Here is a 21,945-nt window from a genome sequence, read left to right on the forward strand (position 1 = left end):
CAGGCTCAGAAGGAAGAAGGGATGTAGGTGTGCTCTGCTAACGTATGTTGGTGACTGCTGGTGGGACCCTAGGAAGTATGCTACCATTCCTCTTTGATTTAGTTTGCAAGCTGTGGTTTCTTGGCAGAGAGGATGGTCATCGGTCTGCTTTTACCATTTGTCAGGATGAGTCATCAAATATGACGCTTTTAATTAGAGAACTAATCTTCCTTGTGGCAAATGGTGTCAATTCTCTAGTTTTCCAAAAATTTGCTCCATGCTAGAACTGGATTGATGGGTTCTAGTCAGCTATTATGGATGCTCAAGCTGCTTATGACCTTCCTGTGTATATAATTAGAACTCCTGACTGGCATATGAGGGAACTCTTTACTGACAGATTGGGTCCTTCTGTCCTAATCAGGGAGCAACTCTGCTTCTGAGATTTTAACATACCTGCCAGCTGGGACCCCAGTTATGCAGTTATGGTACAAACTGGAGACACTTGTGCTGTGTGACATGTAAACTTTAAAGACGGTTGGCTGCAGATAACTCCCCATTGTCCACTTTGTCAACGGCTTAAACATGGTAGGCAGACAGGCAACAAGCTCTTACTTTGATTCCTTTCCAGTCTTTAAAAAAAAATAAAATGAAATAAAAAAACAACAACAACAAAAAAACAAAAAACCCTGCTGAAATCCTGCCTAGAAAGCTATGGGTTGAAGGAGGCAGGAGAACTGGCCAGGGAGTTTTCCCTGGGGCTGCGCTTCCTTCTGGCCCCTGTGCTGCCATCGCCTTATAAGGAGCTTCTGTGATTCTCATCTTGCTGATATATGTGTAGGGTGACAGACTGAGTGGTGGGTAAAAGCTACTTAGAGAGGGTTTTTCGTTGGCATTTGCTTGCAGTGATCTTGTGAAGTGTAAGGAGAGGAATTCCACAGTTCTTTTGCCCTTCTTTTGTCTGCGCAACGGCACAGGCGAGGAGGACCATATAATCCAAGGCCTATAAATATCTCCCACGTTCATGTCTTCAGAAGACATTAATGGAGCTCTTGCTGACGCTTGTTTACACGACACGTAATTAGCTGGAGAAGAGCCCATTTTAAACCCTAGCAACTCATACAGTGTTTGACGTGCTCCTGACCAGCAAAGGGATCAGTGGAATGGGCACACTGCAGTGAATGTGTGCCATACTCACCAGGGATTTCTCTCCCTTCGGGCAGAGAGGAACAGTTTCAAAGTGCGTTCATCCCGCTTTGAATACTGGCTTTGTCGCTCTGTCTGCACTGCCTGAAGGAGCTGGAAAGCTACACGGTGATTGACTTGCCTGCAGTAGCCTTGAACTTCTTAACATGTCAAGTTTCCAAACTAAGCCTTGTTTTCCCCCACCCTTGCACAGACTGGGAAGAGGAGGGGAAGGCTCATAAGCACAAGGGAGGAAAGGAAAGACCAGAAAATAATAGATGCTGTACTGTGAAAACTCCACAAAATATATAACTTGGATGTTATAGTCAAGCTGCTCCTCTGGAATAGCTCAATGCTGTTCTCCACGAGTGTTTCCAAACACCCATCCCTCAGTCTTTGAAGGACTCAAGGACTTCTGAGCCCAGGAAGGGGTTAAACAACCTATCGTGTGCCTTGATTTGCCAAAGCCTGAACATGGAGTCACCTAATTCCTTTTCCCACAGTGTGTCCCTATAATAAGAGAAACATTGAAATAAACAATAGCAGAGGAGGAAGCTATCAATGATGCAAGAGGTGTAGCATGTTCTGAGGTGAATTCTGGAGAAGCTTGTCCCTGGTTCCTGCTGGGCTTGTAGGAACACTGTCACTTGATGTAAGGTCAAATTGCTCATAACTCTGTGTTCCCCAACCAAAGGCTGCTGTCATACGGACAAAGCATTAAGCCATAATAAGGAGAGCAAGTTAAAAGAACAGTTTCCAGACCTAAATCTGAATTTCCTTGTTATGTGAAGTTTATGTTGGAACTTAAGATGATGGAAAAACTGATTCTAACCTTTTATGGTGAATTAAAAATCCCTCTGAACTCCAGCATGCTGGATAAATTCCAGCTCCCAGAAGTAATTGCCTTTTGCTAAACTACACACCTCGTGAAATTTCATTCTTAGTGTAATTACTGTCCTTCCCTTCAAATAAATGGTTATATAGTGCTGTTGATCCAATCTGCCTGTCATGTTCCACAGTAGACAGAACTTAATTTTCAAGAAGCCCATATATTAGCCCATACAGCATGTAGGTACAGATTTCTCTTCTCTAAATCCTTCCCAGAAAGGAACAAAAAGAGAAAGGACCAAAAGCAGTTCCTACCCTGAGAAAGGACCTTTTTGTTCTTCTGACCTCGTGGAAGCCCTTCTGTCTGAGGATGGGTAGAGAAGGTCATGAGAGGATCAGAGAAGTGAGTGATACTGGTATGTTCATGTGATGTAACCCCCCCACCCACAGACGTGAGTAAATGAATAGGTTCCTCTGTGTAACTTCCTGGGGAAACCTTGTTCGCTAATTGAGAACTGCTCGTGGAAAAAGGAAGCACTGTTGGACGCAGATAATCACCTTTGGGAGTGAGGCTCTGTGAACTGGCACAGGCCAGAGGGCTGCGTGCACAGCCTGGGCTCCTGGTGGCCTTGGGAAATCACATCCTTGCCACAGATGTGGCCTGGGATTGCCCAAATAGTCGTAACTCTGAAGGGGGGGAGGGGAGGGAAGGTGTGTGTGCGCAGCTGCTGTCTGTGGGAAGGGGATGGAGAAATATATGCATCTTTTCACGGCCACACCGGAGAGACAGGATTGTGTGTATATTTGGATAGAGAACCTCAGGGTGCTTGAGGTTTGGTGTGGTTTTTCTTGGTGTGGTGTATGTGTTTCTATTATTTTTTTTTAATGTGAAATTTCCTGAAGAGTTTAGCAAGAGTGAAACGTGCTGGATAAACTTACCACAACACGGAGGACTCTCTGGGAACGCAGCCCCTCAAATTGCTGTCCTGTTCCCCCTCTGTAGCAGGGTTGCCTAGTCTCCTGCCTTGCTGCTGAAAAAACAGTGCCATCATATTAAGTAACTGCATGTTTCTCACTACAACGCTTTATGTCGGGTTTTTCCCCTCCAACGTGGCCGGGGAAGTTGCACTCTGACAGCGCAAGTGGCTTCTGAGCCAGTGTTGAAAGAAAACCCCAACGCTGCAGCGCTGTTTGGTGCCCCTGACCTGTGCTGGCAGAGCTCTTTGTCCCACTGTCCTTTCTGAGTGAATCCTGCCGAAACATCCCCGGGAGGATGGCACAGGGACGCAAAGAGCAGGAGGCTCTGCACGATGCACGGAGCAGAGGCATGTGCTGCAGCGGTGGTGTGCCCCAGCTGGGGGGGTGTGGGGGTGTGTGTGTGACTGCTGCCACCAGTGACACAGAAAATCTCTTGCAGTTTCCTGTTTAACAGCAAACTTTTTTTTTTTGAGATGGCTAAAGCACAACCGCAGCCAATGCAATGAAAATTAAGCTACAGTATGTGTTTTAACAGGCTAGTGCTTTGGTTTGTGAACTTGTATGGCGAATAAATGAAGCACAGAAAGTTTTGTGCCCTGAAAGCCATTTGTTACCTATTACAATGAATTTTTGGCCTACCCGAGCACCTTGCTGGTGTATACTGGAACAAGACTAATAGGCCTCACCTTCTCCCAACACCTTTGAGAGATACAGCAATCTGCTTTTTAAGAAAGTGTTAAATTTCAGCATGACACAAATGGCACAAGCACATTGCATTACGTGCATGCTGTAACGGCAGTTAAACTGGGGGTTACTGGGTAGTTGAACTGGAGTGACATACAGTCTGCTGACTGCTCTCTAAGTTTGCATTTATCGCTCCTTGCTCTCCACCCTCTGATTTCCTCTCCCCTCTCTCTCATCCTGTACAAATGCTAAATGGAAACTCCGCCAACCATTGCTGCTCACACCCTCTTTCCAAGTGCTTCCCCAGCACTATCCTGACGGCTCTCACTCTCTTACTCCCTGCATCTCACTGTCCCGTTCTGGGGGTAACAATCACTGTGACGAACGTGTAAAGAAAGTGCAATGAAAACAGAAGGAAAATTAGAGCCAGCAAGATTTAAGACTAAGGTGTTTTGTGTTCTTTCCAGATCTTGATAAATCTGTAGCATTCTCATCTGTGACCGGCAGGAGGAAACTCTTTCAATATATTCTTTTTTCCGAATGAAGTATGTATTTGGTTGTTACCTCTTCCCTATGTTGAACAAGGTGAATCATGGATACAATTTTACTTCCTTCAGCAAGTCTTGAGGCTGTCATTAGACTGCCAGAAGAGAAAGGAGATGTAGATGTTAAGGAGTCACTCAGCAGTGCACACCTGGGTCCAGCAGGTGTGTGTGTGCAAGTCTGTACGTGCAAGTCTGGGAATGTGCTCAGTCACTCAGCAGTGCACACCAGGGTCCAGCAGGGCTGATCTGTACGTGCAAGTCTGGGAATGTGCTAAGGATAATTTCCTCATTCTGTTGCACGTAGAAATAAGGGTTTTTTTCTTCTCAGCTGCATTTCGTCTTGATGTGTAAAGAAATAGACAGATCTGGCCTTTCTTTTTTAATAATGTTTTAGGACCAGGGTACAAAAAAGGTTAATGCATTAATTTTTAAGACAAGTGATAAATGTACTGCAATAAGCACATCCTACATACACAGAATATATTTCTCTATATAATATGAACACAGAGATATAAAATAAGTTATACTTGTCTTGGTTTTTCATCACAGTAGGAGCTCAGCTTATATAAAGTGACAACAGGAATTGGAACAACACACTGCTCCAAAGCAACAACAAAACCCAGAAGCGCGTGTGTGTGTGTTTAGGAAACAAAATAGGAAGTAGAGGGATTTCTGCCAAAATCAGGTCTTGAAAACAAAATTTTCATAGAGCATGGAAGAGGGGTGGATGGTATCTTGGCTCAGGGTAGAGGTTCTGGAGAGGATCAAGTGTTACTGTGTGGTGAGAAGGAGGGTGGGTGAAGGCTGTCAACATCTTGGTTGTATTTGTGGGGGCACCGGCAGCAGAGCAAGCTCTGCCCGCTGCCCCACCATGTTCTCTGCTCTTATGATGGACCGACCATCTACCTGACAGTGCGGGGTTCTTATCTTTACAGTAAGAATGCAGCTTTCACTGTGCATGATGAGAGTAAACGTGTATCACTTTACAGGAATGATAAACACCACCATTGTTCAAAGAGAAAACACTATCCACTGGTTGTGAAATGTTCAGTGAGCCTGGGAGTGGTGTTCCTCCCTCCCAACCCACCTTGATGTCTGCCTCTAGTGCCCCCTCCTTCTGTTTCCCTCATCGGGGTGGTTCTCTTGGCCATGCCTGCAGAACAAATCTCCCCTGGGGACTGAATGGGAGGTAGAGGTGATTAGGAATTCTTAGTGCCTGTCCCGCAGTGAACAATGAGGAACTCCAGCTGCCCAGTTCAGAGCTGTTTCAGATTTTATTTATATTTTTTTTCTTTAAGGACAGGGAAATGCTTGTAAAACTTGCATCTAACAGTGAATCAAGGTTCCTAAAATTCTTAACTTTGGGGTTTAGTATCTAGTAGTTTAGTGTGGGCTTATGTTAATTAGGAAGTGCTCTTTAGTTTGGCCAGTAGCTTGGAGACCTTTTGGTTCCCCTTTGCTATCAAGACCTCAGCCTCCTGAAGTTTACGAGACCCATTAAACAGCAGAAGGTGCAGCCAAAGCTCAGGAGTGATGCTGGCAGTTAGCAGGTTTCTATTAGTGCCTATTCCATTCTCAAAAAATGCAGCCCACTTCAGTTTTTCTTCTACTCCCACTTACTGGATTCTCCTAGTCTTGACATCCTTTCTTTACCTTCATATTTACAGACTACACATTAGAAAGCAGGGACATTACACTGGAAGAGTTAATTGCATGTTATTGTGAAGAAGGATTGGACTTTTTTTGTTCTGCTTTAGGTTTTTTTTTTCTTCATACAGCAAAATAGGTATAAATCCAAAGGTGATCTCACATCTAAAGGTATAACTTAAGTAAACATGTTTTTCTAGATCTTTTTTCCCCCTTCCCTTTCCCTCTCCCCTGTAACCTTCCTTTCACTCTGTTATTTTCCTTTTGGATGGAGGGAGGAGATGGGAAGGGAGCTCATTTGGCAGCTCATGACCCTCCAACTTGACTTTAATGAGATGATTCGCCAAGGCAAACTCCTCATCATCCAGCATGCCATCTTTGTCAATGTCAGCCAGTTTCCATATCTTGCCCAGCACGGTGTTGGGCAGCTTAGACCTTACCATCTCCTTCTTTGCATTGGCACCAGTTATTTTACCATCGACAGGCGACAGTGTGTAGAAGATCTCATCGTACATGGGCTTGTCCCTGGCCACCACCCACTCGGCATCATCGATCCCTTCACCGGCGCCTTCGCCGTAGCCGTGGCCAAACGGACCGTGCAAGGTGCCCTCGAAGGCTCCTCCCTTCACCATCTGGGTTGGCCGCTGCGACTCTTCCTGGCGTACGAGCACCATGAGCTGAGCGATGTCATTGGCCAACATGTCTTCCACAGTCTCCAGCAGCTTGCTCTTCAGAGGCTGGAACTTGCTAAAATCCTGGGCTTGCAACTGATCCTTAAAGTGGGACAACATAGCAAGAGGTGAGCGACACGGCCATGCACAGTGCAGTAAGAGTGTAAAGTGGGATGCCTATCTGCTGCTTGGTTCAAAAAAACCTGCTATGGCAGAGAGAGGAGTGGGGAACTCAGCATTCCCTCTTCTGATAGCCCTGCTCTCAGCACGTGATGGGGTCTACCTGGCTGGCCTTGCTCTTACTTAAATCTTCTTTAAGCCCCGCAGAAAACGACCTTCTCAGCTTCCAAATGGGGCCTGGCATAGTACAGAGAGGGGAAGTGGTTTACTTAAAGGCCCAGATGATGGCCATGTGCAAATAAGGTTCCTCCTTTCCAAGCCACATAGAAGCAAGCTCCTTGAAGACCAAATTGTTCAAGGCAAACTGGTTGTGCAGCTCTTGCTACATCCCCCAGCCACTGCTCTGCATTCCCTCCCCCTCTGCACTCTGGGAAGGAGATGCCACTCTGGCAAAAGACTATTTTACTCATCATCATGCAGTGCATCTTTCAGATGCCATAAAGACAGTAGCGTGTCTGTAAAGAGGTGACATGTCTTTACAGCATGGCTCAGTTTCAGTAATTTTCATAGCTAAGCAAAAGTGCTTTGAGCTGGGCCTGCAGATAACTCTCTTCTAAAAACTGCAAAACTCTCTTCTAAAAACTGCAAAATGACCTACACCTTTACCCTTCACCCTCTATTCGTTAAATCCACACTATTCAATTCTACTGGATTGGTATAGTTATTGTTAAAAGCTTAAACACAGATTTTTAATAAGCAGTGAATGTGATTTTTCTATTGGATACGCTCCATAGATCTCATTCCCAAGAACTTATGGAAAATATACTTTAAAAAAAAAAAGAGCAGATGCTGTGTTTTCCATGGGGAGCTAGTAATGACTTCAACAGCTAGCAACTCAGAACAGGTTTCTGCTTGGACTGAAGCCACGCAGCAATGTAGCAGTGTCCAGCATTGTTTGAATATACAATACAAGGCTCTGATCCAAGCCCCTTTGAAGTTTTTGACTTACATGAACACTGGGTCAGGTCTCAGCTCTGCAGAACAGAAAACCTGTTTCTCTGCTTAAAATAGAAACGGGGCTTTAAGCTTTCACAGCCTCCTTTCTCTCTTTCTAGAAACAGAACGAAGTAGAAGACAAAAAAACCCAGAACACCCAGCTCTTGAGGAGAGGGGCATATGTGGCCTTTTCAGGACATAGCTTTCCTTTTAATATAAATTAGCAATATTCTTAGGCCTGAAAAGTCTGCAGATGGAACCTAAAATTAAAAATAAAGAAAAACAGAAGAAATACTTTGCTGTAAATGCTACTCAGGCAAAGACTTGAGAAATAAAGGCAGCTGTAGCTTCACGTGAGCTCTATGTGAAAAAAGTGTTCATGCCCAAATATAGCCTGCACATATGTCGAAATGTGCCTTGAAATTACAACAGGCCTTTCCCACCAAGCAACAAGAACCGATGTCTGCATGGCTTCTGTCCTATTCCTTGAGGATGCTCTAATTTTGGTGGTCTTTCCTTGGATGTTTGGTGCTCCGGCCAAGATGCCACTGCTTACCTGCATCTTTCTCAGATTAGGGAAGTCTCCTGGTGAAATCTGATGCTCCCGTTCAATCCGGGCATAAATTTCTCCCAAGTTGTTAACAAGCTCTTTCTTTTTATTGTCTTTCCCAAACATCGAGGGCATTTCCTTCTTTAGGGAACTGATGATGTAGGCATGGACCTGAACGGCATTAAATGAAGAAGAAATGAAGAAGACAAGGGTTAAAGAGCACATCAGAAAATTCTTCCCTGCGGAAAGTATCTGTGCCTAGGGCTCAAGCCCATCTCGTCCCACCCTGAAGAACAAGCTCAGATTCTCAGCTTGCCTGTACCTACTGGTTATTGCCCCACCGCTAAGTGCTGCTCAGCTGTCTGCTCTGGCTGTGCTGAGACAAGGTGAAGAGTTCTGGGCATGTATGAATCCTGGGCATACAGACAGTAACATTTATATGCGCTTCCTGGAGGGAGTGATGTGGTTGGTTTTTTTTATGGTGGTTTTTTTTTCTTGGTTTTGTTTGTTTGTTGTTTTTTTTCTTCCACTGGGAGTGGCCTTCCAGGGAACAGTCCAAACATACAAGTTTTGGAGCACTCTAGACTTTGTTTAATGCTTTAGTATGAATACCAGTCCTTAACTTATGTGATGTTCTGGCTTTTTTTTTTTTTTCTTTTGAATGGTGGACCAAGTTTTTTTTCTTAGAAATAAAGACCCTTTTGCAGAAAGCTTTTTGGGGATCTTCTGATCTCTTTTCCCAATTGATATGGGGTTCTTCCCTGTTTTCTGAGGGGCTTCATTCAGCTCATTTCAAATATTCAGAGATACAGCAGGATTATTTGCCATTCTTGTGAATATCCACCTCCTCCGCATCCACCTAAGCCAGGTATCTCTCTTGGCTAAGAAAGTTTAAGGCAAAAGACCTAGAGCTTACCAATTCCCTTGGTGTGATTCTGACATACTGAATTGGTCCTAATTCTCAAGTTGCTACCGCAGAGCAACTGCTTTCCAGATCCCTTCAAGTGCTACCTGCTTTGATCTGTGGCTATCTTCCTCACTCTGGCCTGTTGTGACTGATGCACGAAGCAAACGTGCTTGGTGAAGTGCATAGGACTAACATACTGGGCCTGAGTGAAATGGGAAGGAAAAAGAGTAGTATCTACCAGCTCTGCAAGCTGAACTGGCCAAACCCACTTCCCCATAGCCTGTATGCTGCAGACACTCCAAACTGAATGTTTGGGTTCTTCTATGCCAACACCCACCTTGGCTAGCCGTGCTCGTTTGATGAGATCATTCAGCTTCCTCAGGGCTGCATTGCGGGGCAGGCTCTGGATATCCCTGAACAGGTCCTGCTCCTCTGCCTCAAACAACTTGCGATTGTCGGGGATGAGCAAAGGATGGGACCAGAAGGAGCCAATGTAGACCCTGATGACCTCAGGAGTGTTGACAATCTTTCCCAGGGACCACATGAGGGCACCGTACACCCGCATCAGCTGTTGAGTCTCTATCTGATCAGCCTTGTTCAGAACAACTCTCATCTTGTCCTCGTGGTTCTTCAGGGCCTTGATGACCTCAGAGAATTCATCAGAGATGTCCAGCTTGTGTGCATCAAAAAGGAGAATGATGCGGTCAACCCTTTCTGCAAACCACTCCAGTACAGCGGCGAAGTCATAACCTGTAAGGGGTGGAGGAAAAGTAGAGATGCACATGCTTGGGAGTAGAGAAACCTACTTGCTGTACCTGAACTATGCCATACGAGGGTAAGCTTGCAAAGAGGAAGCAAAGATCAGATAGCTTGATGAAGGAAAAATGAAACATCATTCCTTGTCCCAGAGGTGGAGATGAAGCACTGTCCTTTGCACTCAAACACCCAAGATGTGCACAGTTAAAGATAGCTCTCATCTTCTCCACATTAAGAGAGCACCCAAAGAAGTACTGAATTTGTGCTACAATGCTTCATTCAAATACATATCATGGGGAAACAGCTATATTTGAACATCTACTGTAGAAGTCTTGCATGTGGCAAAAAGAGGTCTAGTTTCTGAATTACTAGCCATCAGCGTAGTCTACAAAGGCTGTAGAAAGCTGCATAATTGCAGTACTTGCACCTAGACTGGTTTGAGATGTGTATCTCTCTACTGCTTAATAACTCTCAGGTCTTGTCTAGTTGTGTGAGACTAACTTTGTCCCATCCAATTCAAAATCTAATGTGCAAATAACCTGCCTTACCTGAGTAATCATCCTGTCATACCTGCTGCATGTGCACAAAGGAAAATGATTTGTTTACTTTGCTAAAAACTTGATGCTTAGAAGACAGCGTTGCTGTGGACACCAGAGGTGAAATAAGCTACAAACAGTGGGTTCAAATTTCACACGCCTCAGAACTAAGGATAATGGAAGCACAGTGTTAGACTTGGGTCCATCTCTAGGCAATACAGGGCATGACAAATAGTGTGTGTGGAGATGTTTTTAAAACAGCAGCAATGACAACAACAAAATGACCTTCTTTCCTAGCTCCATAGTGTTTTTTCACCTTCTTTAAAGCCTCATTGAGAGACTGGTGCTCTTCCTCTGCTCTGTCAGGCTCTCCTATGCTGTGCAACATTTGGGGTTATCTGTGTTGCCAGAGTGCTGCACTCTGTTAGGAGGGATCCGGACAAAACGTATGCTATTTGCATTCAAATCCTTTAACATACTATTTTAATCTTGGCTTTCATGAATAAATATATGATAATTAGTCCAGTGATTTTTTTTTTCCTCCCCCATGCTTTTTTCTTTCTTCTTTCTGTCCTTTCTAAAACCTAGAGGGCAACCAGCGCATCCTAGTTTTTAGATCAGAACTACAGAAGGGAGGACTGCTGAGCTCTGATCTTGATTTTTGCCACTGGCCTTTTCTCCCTTGTGACTAAGCAAAGTGGGGTGAAATCCTTCCTGGCTCTCAAGTCAGGAGTAAAGCCTGTGTGAATTTTCTCTTCATCTGGACAAAGTGGTATTAACTGTTTGCCACTGAGAACTTTTATACATCTGCAAAGTATTATTTACTGGGAAGTGTTTTGCTTTTGTCAATTGTAGCTTGCTCCTTTCAAGAAAAGGTGGGGAGCAAGTGGTCTTGGATGTGGATGGCTTGCCCTGCTCTCTTCCATGGTATCTACAGAAATCATAGATGGAGAAGATAGATGTTTGTCTCACCAGTGGCTTTCTGCTCACTTGGGACACCGGTGTGCTGCCTCTGGCAGCAGGAAGTGATGCTGGGACCTGGCTCTTTGCTCAGCTATGTTTATGCTGAGAACCTCAGAGAATTCAGACTTGGTATAACCTTTGACACAGACCTGCTGAGCATTCAATATATGATATTGATACATGTGTATCTTGCCCAGTCCGTGTGTCTGGCCTCAGTAACAATCCTGAGTCAGACCCTCTTACAATTGAAATAAACTTGGTCCTGTTTAGTTTCAGATATGAACCTCCACAGGTCTAATTGCATATCTGCTGTAGAGCTATGTATGCTGACTCCTTCCCAAATTGCACTAGGAGGCACTGGCAGTGGGACAGAATCAATACCGATACCTCATTTCACTTGGACTGGGTTCAGGCTGTAAGCTGTGCCTCTGCAAGCAGATCAATAAATTTGCAAATGGAGACACCCCCCTGCCCCCATAAATTTTGCTAAACATGGAACCTGCACACCTGAACCTAATATTCGGTTCTGGCTGGGCTGTACTGGAAGCTGTCTAGCATGGCAGGATAGTTTACTCTTCATACGCAGAGTCACACAGCTTGCTGTTTCACCATGGAAGCAATGAGTCAGGGTGACTCTGTTTGTAGATGTTTGTGCATATAATCTCGTCCAATCTCATTGACTGGGCTGCTTTCTTGTCAAGCTGGCACGTGTTTGAATTGCACCATGTAGTGCTACAGTGATGTCCTGTCACAGAGTGTGTGGATGGTCTCCCTCTGGTAGCAGAGCAACAGCCACTGTTAGGTGCTCTGCGGTAACTAATAGAGGCTGGGGTGAGGTGGGGAAAGTGTCTGCACCTGACACTCACCCCATCTTTTAGTGATTCAGTAAAAGTGGGGACTGATTCTCTAAAAAACAAACAAAAGTGGCATTGTAGTTATCGTATTAGCTGAGGACTTGGGAGACTGACCTTAGCCCTTTGATCTGCCTGGGTCTCTGGGTTTGTCCAAAAGTATCTTCAGTTGCTCAAATCTGTTGATTTTATCATGTGTCAAGCCTGGATCCACAGCAGCACTTAGAGGGTATCTGCTCTGTGAGCCTCTCTTTCCTATTCATGAACAAAAATGTTTCTCTACCCAATAAGAAAAGGGAATCAATATCTGCACAGACCTTTTGTATGTTCCCAGCTGCTACGGTAACACACAGTGAGTCTTGAATGTCCCCATGGACTTCATTAAATGTCTAGACTGATTAGCAGACTTTCTTTCCCAGCTTCTTTGCTTGTTCTGAGATACTCTCCTGACAGCTGCCCTGCATATCTCCGTTAAAGAAAAAACAAAGCCCTGGGGATTAACACTTAATGATGTTTCAGAGCAGTCACAACAGCATGGATTCATGTGCATGCCATGCTGGGACAAAAGCCCAACCCACGTGTTCCTCTTGCATGTCCTGCTTGCTTTGGCGCTTAAGGGAACGTATGAGACCTCCCTTGTTGGTGCCCTGCGAAGCAAGAAACACCTCTCTTTGTGTGCGCAGCTCTTAACAAGTGCTGATCACGTGTGCATCCTCCTGGATGGAGGTAGTTGGCAGGAAACCCAAGGTGTATGTATTTTGCTTTTAAGTGACAGAATACCTTAGAGGAGGAAAGACTGGAAAATTATTGAGTGTTGTATTGTTGCTTAACATATAGCATGACACGTGGAAAGGGCAGGCGGGACAGACCTCTGTTTACAGTTATCTACTCAGAGTCACTGACTGCGATGGTGTTTTCACACACAGATAGGTGCCTAGAGAATTGCCACATGGGTGATTCATAGGGTTGACTTTTTAGTTTTACTTTTAGCATATAAAAGAGTAGATAGCTACTAAAGCATTTGGATAGCAGGGTGACAGTGTAAAACTCTAAGGACAAGATATTAATGAAGAGGTTTAAAAATAAGGTCTTAAATTTGTATATTAATATATAGTTCAGAGCTTCCATTTTCAGAAGACGTTCCAACAGCATAGAGAACTTGAAACGTTCTTCCTGATTCCAGCCAGAGCTGGAGGTGCTCAACACCTGAAAACACATAAAACTCATTCTGTAACTAAATCTAAGCATTATAGCCTCTCTTCAATTCTCCTCCTGTCTCTTCTTTTATTTCACAGATACCTAAGGCCTGTCTCAACTTTCTTCTGGCAGTTTATTACAGTGTGAAATTAGACCAAGAACTGATCTTGATCTACAGTCAAATTAGGAGTTTTCAAAGTGTCCACTTGCAATGCATTATGCCTCTTTGCACCCTCTCGTAGTGTTCTAGAGTGTTGCTAAGGCCTCTCTCAAAAGCAACCAGTTTACTATCTCTGATTTGGCAGTGTTTCAGTGATGGGCAAAGCTATCCACATAAAGCACAGTTTTATTGTGAAGTTTCAGGGCATTTGGGAAGCCATCTGCTTGCCAAAGCTGCAGAAATGCAAAACCAGTATTACAGGGATGTTCAGACAGAAATGTAAAGGGGAGAATTTTCTGTTCAGTAATTCCTGGCTGTTTGTGGTTGTACTTGCATTTCTGTTGAAAAATATGATGTGTACTTAAACATTCTCTAATATCACCGATGCAGCTTCTTTCACAACCTCCAGGTAAGGTGAACGTGAATAGGAAATGAACCACACAGTACTAGGAGGAGAAGATGAACACAGTAATAATTTTCTTTTATCAGATGTGTTTTCATGGGACAGATTTCCTTCTGACACCATGAAAAGGACTCAACAGATTTAATACAAAGCTGACAAGTCAGCAGCACTGTCAGTGGATTCAGGCTACAGAGAAAAAAATGATCTTCTTGCAGACACCCTGCCTCCATGAGGCAGACTGGCTTAATGAATACTTGCCTGTGCACTATTGGAATACCTGGCAGCATGCATTTCACTAAGATCTGGCAGGATTATGCAATTACATTTCTGTCAAGTCAGACCAGGCACGATACTGTCTTTATGCCGACTGTGGGAAGACAGATGATACCTGACCCAGCATAAAATCTGCCTGGCTGTAACATTTTTAAGCCACTTAAACCAGCAATGAGTCTGCACGTATTGATTCAGCATTTCTCACCATGTAGCCACACTGGTTGTTGTTTTTTGTTTGGTTGTTTTTTTTTTTTTGTTTCTATATTGTCCCACTACTGGGTTTCTTGTCTTGTAGAACTGTGGCTGTTCTGGCCCCTGTAGCGGTGAAGTTCAGGTAGGATGGAAAGGACACAGTAAGATCAAGAAATGCTTAAAAAAACCCAAGCCACTGTTTCGCACCAGGTATCTCACAGCTTGCTGTCAGTACTGTGCTGCCGCCCTTAGGAATTTATGTCTTTCTTGCTGAATTTTAGTCACTAGGAGCTCCCTTCTCATCCTTTTAAAGCCGGTATTATCCAGAGAGAGAAAATTCACTAGATCGTGGCCCTCTATAGGGTGGAGTTTTATGGCTGTGTACCTCTTTGTTAATTGGTAGATTGGCTCTGTGTGTCTGCAAACAGCATCAGAAGAATATGGTATAATTGGCATAATGAACACTGACTACCTAGAGAGGGAGCAGCTCTTGGAGATGAAATTCTTGGAGACTATTCCAGGTAGTTAATGACTTGATCTGAATTTTTAAATTGAATAAGAGAGTTTGGAGGCTTAGTCACAGTGATGTCCTGCCTGAAAATCCTTCAAAGTCCAGGGAAGAAGACTTGCTATCGCAAAACAAGCAGTCAGCCCACACTGGAGGGGGAGAACATGCCAGCAGGGGCAGGTGTTACCCGAGTGTGACAGATGGCTGTAAGCAAAGGAGAAGGAAGGTGACATGATGGTCAGGGGAAGAAAATGAGGACAGGAAGTAAGGCGAAGTGACACATCACTTTGAGGACACACAAAACAAATGGGAAGCAGGGTGGGTGGCTGTTGTGAGACCCAGGGAGGGATGGTGCAGTGGAGAGAACAGAGTGCTAGGGAAGACTATGAGAGACGAAACAGCTGGAACAGGGTGGAAGAACAGTGATTTAGGCAAGTTTCTCTCAAGGTTAGGAGCTGGTGGTGCCAGCAAGGAGAGGATAGAAGGGAAGATGAAAAGTATGGGGTGAGTACTGGATATACCTCCCTGCAGCTCATCCTAAATCATCTTTGTAAAAAGCTGACATAGTCCTCTCTGGAAGCTGCTGGCTTCCAAGAGGATATAAAGACACTCCTGTAATGTACATCTGTGGGTGCATTGGGAAGTAGACGTAAGTCCTTCAGGACGAAAAGATTTCCATGAATGTTACATGCCACAATTTCTAGAGCAGGTCTCAGCTTGCCAATCACTTCTGCCTTTGCCTGTACTTAAAGAAATAACCTGCTGGCGATTCACAGCACTAAGAGCTACATCTTCCAGCCAGTGCTCTGCATTTCTTCCCCTTCAGTACTATAGAACAAATGGAAACATTACACATGTTTTGGAGACTTAAAGGTTTCCAAAGCAAAGACAAAAGGACTCAGAGCACAGCAAATCTGCCTATGTTCTCAGCTAGGAAAGATGGGCTGGTGTCAGATTTCTAATGCTGACATTAACCAGTACCTGGAGCGGTAGACTGTGGCCTTTTGCTTTCATGTTGTTTATTAGAAGCCTTTGAGGGTTGGTAGGAGACCTGGAGCCTGACAGAGCTTTTGTTTTATGTCAGTGGAAACTGAGTGAAACCTCATTAGACACCTTCTAGTCAGGTAGAGTAAAACTGATGAAAGCATTGTCCAGAGCAAAGTTTCCTTACGACAGCCTGTTTAGCTTCCACATACACACAGCAGAACTTCTCCCCTCTACCCTTTATTTATATCTTTTGTCATTTGTGACAGATGGACTGGGTGTTTCCTGGTACTTGGACCAATCCTCAAAACAGTTCCTAGCCAGATTTTGAGACCTTGGAAGGCATCTGAATATAGGTCAAGTTTTCCAGAGAGGTCAGCGCACAGCAGTGCTGACGCATAGCTTGAATTCCAAGGAAGTTTTTTTTTTTTTTCTATATTGTCCAAATACAAACTGGGTTCTCCCAGTACAAATAGTTTAAATCTGGGGAGAAATCATGTTTGAAAACGTGGCCTGAAATGGCCAACAGTAACTGATAGCTGCTACCCGTGACCATGAAACACAGCCCTTCTCCATTGTTACTCAGGATGCTGAAAGAATACATGATGGGCATAAATAATGCAAACAGATACTGATGGGCATGACTATCTTCCCTTGATCAAACAGACACGACATTTCTAGAGTGCACGGTCGACAATAAAATTGACAAATTGAAAAGCTGATCTAAGAATCAGACTCGTTAGATCAACAGTTCAAAATCAGACAAAATTTAAGTACTTGCTATATGTTAACAGGACTGGGGAAAAAAAAAAAAGCACAGCCCTTTCTATCCATGCAACTATTTAATTTTAGTTCTTTTGGATTAGTTTTTTCTCTTCCAGTTCTAGAAATGCAAAACATAGCAGTATTTCCAAGTCAAATCATGAAGACAGCACCTCCTCCCCTTCTCTCCTCACCCTGAACAAAATCATGGTTTAGTCTTCCCAAAACCCAAATATAATCTTGAGATTTTGTTTGCACCCTGCTTTCAGGTCAGAAGTTAGTCTTGAGGCTTCACATATTTCTATGAATAAATAAAGGCCAGAACTGTGCAGATTTTATGGTCATTTTGGCATTGCTCTTCGAGGAAGTGCAGAACTGTGTGACTGTAGGAACTGAGCCTTTCAGTGGAACGGTATGTGTCTGTGAGACTGTGATAAAATCAGGCAAGTTGGCAGAGCGGCTACTGCACTGCAGTAATGGAGGTGAACTGGAAAGTCAAAACTAACCAGTGCACTTTCACCCTCCCAGAGGAGTGAAATACAAAATATAAGCAAACATCACCAGTGGGGAGTATTATAGCAAATATTTGAAATGCCTTCCTTTTAGAGGCTTTCAGGATGGATGCTTTCAGTTGTGTATCATGCTGTTGCTAGTACACATGACAACTCCTTGGAAAAAATATTTTCTTGTTGCCATTGTACCCTAAACAACATTGCATGAAGTGGGAGAACATCAATTCCCTTGGTGTCTGCCTTTCCCTTCCAAGCACAGCTATTTGAGACACAGTCAGTCCCAGAGCTCTGCACTGCCCAAGACTGTCGTCCATTAGCATTTTTCTTCTCACTGTCAGGCTGGTGAGTGACTAAATATCCCTGGTGCTGATGGTGCTGGTCATTGGGAATCCTTCCTTCCCAGGAGAGAAAGGAAGGCTAGTGTGTGGTTACCCTGGCTATGGGAAGCCTGGGCTGCACTGCAGCAGAATGGAACTGGGCGGAAGGCTGGAAAAAGGCTGGAATAGTGCGTACTGGAAAGAAAGTCGATGGGGAATGATGCTGTCAGTCCTTACCTCCTGGCTAGGATCTTGTGCTCACCGCTAACACGAGAAAGGGAGAAGGTGACATATACAGGGTGAAGATGAAGTAAGTGTTCAGGATATATTCAGGAAGCACTATCCTCTAACAGGGATCAAATACAACTTGGCTAGGGCATCACTGAACTTGGCAGACTTGGATTTGCTTAGCTCAGGGCATGTGCAGGTCGAAACTGATGGTTAGCAGAGCACGTAAGGCTCAGCCCCCCAAGGACAGCACTGCTAGTGAAGAGCATGAGTTGCTGTTACCAGGTGGCTTAATCAGCATGGCAGGCTGCTCAAGATGAGGAATTACGAGGAATTCCTAACTCCTGCCCTGGCTCTGCTGTACTGTGTGACCTGACCTGTGGTCCTCCCCTTTGTCCTCATTTATTTCAATACAGTCATCCCTTTCTCATCTTCCCTCCCAGCAGGATGGCCTGAGCTTGTTATGTGACACCAGACAAATGTGTTGCAAATGGATAGCATCCATATTATTATCAAATTGTCAAAGCAGCCAAAACCTGTGCTGCTTTGGTACAAATACCTCCCCTACGGGCATCTCTGCAGCCTGCTGTTGCCTCATGCTCTGTTTGAAACAACAAAAGAAAGGAGAAGAATACAGAGTGAGGGACAAGCCAGTGCAATAACTAGTTCTTTACATATGGACATAGATCTACGCCTCGGTATGTGAAAAAGACCAGAAGAGAAATGGTTGATCTCCAGGCAAGGATAATACAGAAGCAGTGAAGGGTGGGATGCTTTGGATCGTGACATCCTGGGAACACTTCCCACCAGGCCTGTAAATGAAACCTGTATATCCTAGGGGCTCTACCACACCTGTGACACCATGGGTGCCCACCACAAAGAAGCACATAAGTCACAGGAGCTTAGTGACATAAACCACTGCAGGCAGCTCCTTGGCTATGCTTTTTAACAGAGCCTGAGAGCAACAGCAGCTGTGTCAGTGATAGTGATCTCATTGCATGCTGAGGGGATGTGGACTTCAGCTACGACAGATTGCATCACCCTCAACCGCTTGACAGGCCTAAACTTGCAGATCTGCGACTGGGAAACTTCATGGGCTGCTGTGTGGGGGGAAGGTGGCTCTTATGATCATGTAGTGGTGTCCTGGAAGAATGCCAGCGCAGAGCTCTTTCTCAGAATTATACAGCATTCCTTGGAGGAAAGCTTGAAAAAGAAAACCTAGAAACCCGTTTCCAAAGCCCTGCTGCTGGCTACACAAAGCTGACTGCTGCTAGCACTAACACTGGCGATTCTGCATGCTGTCTGTCCGCTGGGGAAGGGATGGCGTTATCTGTCATGTTAGTCTTTCCAACAGCAATGAGGCATTTAATGAGGTGAATTTAATTCAGAGTTGAGTTCAGACATATTAAAAGCTTCAGAACCTGGTCTTGGCCCCTGAATGATTCCTTTAAACCCAGTTTCCTCACCCCTAGTCCTTGAAACATGGATGCAGTAACAGGAAGAGCTATTGCCTTAAAATTCAGGGGTATAAGGTAGCCCTGATGGATGGCTAAGCTTTGATACCATGGTATTCTGCTAAGCTGGCACTGTATAGATTAGCTAATGCTCTTGACGTCTAATGGGAAAGGAGAGAGACTTGTGATGTTCCCAGTGAGAGGAATTTTCTATTTTTAGAAATGCTGCTGGTTCTCATGGGATGGGCAGGCTGGGAAAGCCTGCCACATTTTTTGCATCTTTACTTTTCCCCTCAAATTTATGACAGAAAGCTGCTTTACTATACACTCCCTTCCCTGACCTTGCACGACAGGTACCCCAGTCTGAGGGTCTTAAACTCTATTACTAGCAAACAAATGGGGGTAGGAAGAGATCCTCTGTTCCCCAGCAGTGAAGAAACTTCAGTGTCTCTTGGGAAACCTCTGTAAGACTCTCTCGGGTCTTGCTTCATTCCCAGTGAAATCTGAGCAGGCTGGGAAGCTATAGAAGGGCAGGAACATTTTGTTGTGTCAGCATTTTTAGCGCTGTCTTGTTTTCTACCTAGAAACCACATTATTGCTCTACCTGCCTCCAAAACCAACTTGCTAATGAAGGCAGCTGGCTTGTAAGCTTGGTGGCAAAGGCACCAGCCTCACCACTTTTTCCTATTCCTCTTCCATGGGAGCCAGGAGGTGAGCACTCCCTTTCAAACACCAGCTTCCTTGAGATAAACTCAAGCCAATGCCTGGCAGCAGCCCTCCCTAAACATAAGCACCTCAGCACTCTTTTGACTCTTTGCTGCCTGGGCTGGATCCCCTGCAGACAGAAACTGCTGGAGTTCTGCCAGCTTTGACAAAGCTATGTTGACCTAAACCAGATGAGGATCTTGTCCTGTAGCTATTGAAAGGCCATCCAATGTGGCCCATGTGAGCTGTTTGAGGCTGTCCTAGATATAAATAGTGACATACTGAGATCCCACCCACCCTGTATATTTTTCACTGTTGTGATAAGGTCAGTCGACAGCCAGGTTGTGACAGCCCCCTTGTATGGTTGGAGGTGTAGCAGAGCAAATTCCTGGGATGGTAGGATGAGCAGGAGATGACTGTGCTCCATCTAGAGTTCTCATCTCCCAGCAAAAGGGTAGAGTAATCACGCACTGTAGTCACAGGGCTAATGCACAAGCACTTAATTGCACTAAGGGCTGAAAAGCTGTCCAGAAAGAACTGGCCTCGCATGCTGAGACAGGCCTTCGGTCCTACCAACAGGTACAGCATACAAAAGTTTACGAATCGGGACTCCCCTTTAGCCTTCTCTGCTTATGAGGAACATTTCCCCAGCTGGTCCCAGATGTTTGCAGAGGCATTACTGGCACAGGTCAAAGTGCACCAGTGACTTTGCTAACAATGCACAGCTGTGTATCAGCATTTTCTGGCACTGCTGGCATTTACTTGAGTAGCTGCAGGAATGGGACACCAAGGCCCACTGGGAGGCTGATAGAGAAATTTTGCAAAAGGAGGAGCAAGAAGTGCCAGTACATTTTGCATGAGGGTATTTTTAGTACTGGAAATAGCTGGAAAATAGGAAAAATCTTGCAATATGTCAGGATTTGAACTGGTGAGAAGATTGAGAAAGGGGCTATGGAAACTTTTTGGGGGACTTGAAATGGGTCCATTTTGACTCACAAACAATGTCCTTTTTTTTTTTTTTTTTTTTTTTTTTTTCCTTTAAGAACAAATATGTTTCCTCCTAAGCAAGTTTTCTTCACAGTGATAGTTCCACAAGAGAACTGGTTGCTTTCAGTGGCATTGACTGAAACATGTTTACACCATGTAATATAAATTTTTGTTTATCTTCACTTCTAAACACTTTCTGCTGAAGGAAGGAACGCTTGCACAGCATGTTTTTCAACTTTCTGATGAAGGTTTCCACATCTTGCTACCTTTTGTAGACTGCCTGGAAGGAATTTATGATTTCCTAGCAGTGCAGAGACCCATGCTGGAAAAGCTTAATGTGGGTTTTCAACTGACTCTAGCTGTCCTTTTTAGCTTTATCGACACTTATTTAGCTAATGTCCCTGTGGTGGAAGATCCCAGTAAAACAAACAAGATCTGGCTATGTGCAAAGTGGCTGCTCTATTAAAAGAGAAAATGAAGTTTCCATGAACAATTTCAATGCAAAGGCCTGTTATAAAAGTGGGAAAGGCACAAGTCATGAAGAATCTTATGGGACAGAACACGAAAGTATGGGGAAGGCCTCAGCACAGATGTTAAGTTTAAAGTATCAAGATGTTGCCCACTTCAGAGGGTGAGCCCGAGACACTCAGAAGTTCACTAAGAGACTTTGTGCTATTCATCAGATCCATTTAGTGTCCCCAGGATTTCCAGATTCCCCATTGCAATGAGGAACATGGGTGCCCATGGTTCTTAAGCCCAGTCCAGTCCTGCACGAGATTTAGGAAGCTTGGACAGTGCAAGAAACCTACTAGGTCAACTGGAAAGAAACCATGTTGATTACCATGGGAGCCTTGCCTATGGCTCATCAATAAGCCACTGAAAGCAAGCGCTTCTGCAAAGCAGATAGGTATTAATTGACTCTTTCTGATGGAAGTCTGTTCCACTGGGAAATACTGGACTGTGACACAGGTACTGCTGACTTTGTCAGCAACCTTCCCTGAAAGCATTTAAATTGTCTATAGCAGATTGCAAATCAAGTCCAAAGGGACACCGGTAAAGTCATGCTGTAT

General features: G+C 44.4%; 1 protein-coding gene across 1 annotated transcript in view; it reads right to left on the reverse strand.

Annotated features, from left to right (window-relative positions):
- Positions 1-4,562: 4,562 nt before the first annotated feature.
- EHD3 (EH-domain containing 3) overlaps positions 4,563-21,945 on the reverse strand; it is a 30,025-nt gene continuing 12,642 nt past the window's right edge. Inside the window, exons 4-6 of the mRNA XM_009881855.1 lie at positions 9,425-9,837; positions 8,187-8,351; positions 4,563-6,616 (exon numbers count right to left, since the gene is read on the reverse strand). Of these exons, the coding sequence (XP_009880157.1) occupies positions 6,089-6,616; positions 8,187-8,351; positions 9,425-9,837 (1,106 nt within the window). The 3' untranslated portion in view covers positions 4,563-6,088. The remainder of the gene's footprint in view (positions 6,617-8,186; positions 8,352-9,424; positions 9,838-21,945) is intronic.

This window comes from Charadrius vociferus, unplaced genomic scaffold (assembly GCF_000708025.1).
Source record: "Charadrius vociferus isolate BGI_N301 unplaced genomic scaffold, ASM70802v2 scaffold610, whole genome shotgun sequence".
Taxonomy (NCBI): Eukaryota; Metazoa; Chordata; class Aves; order Charadriiformes; family Charadriidae; genus Charadrius; species Charadrius vociferus.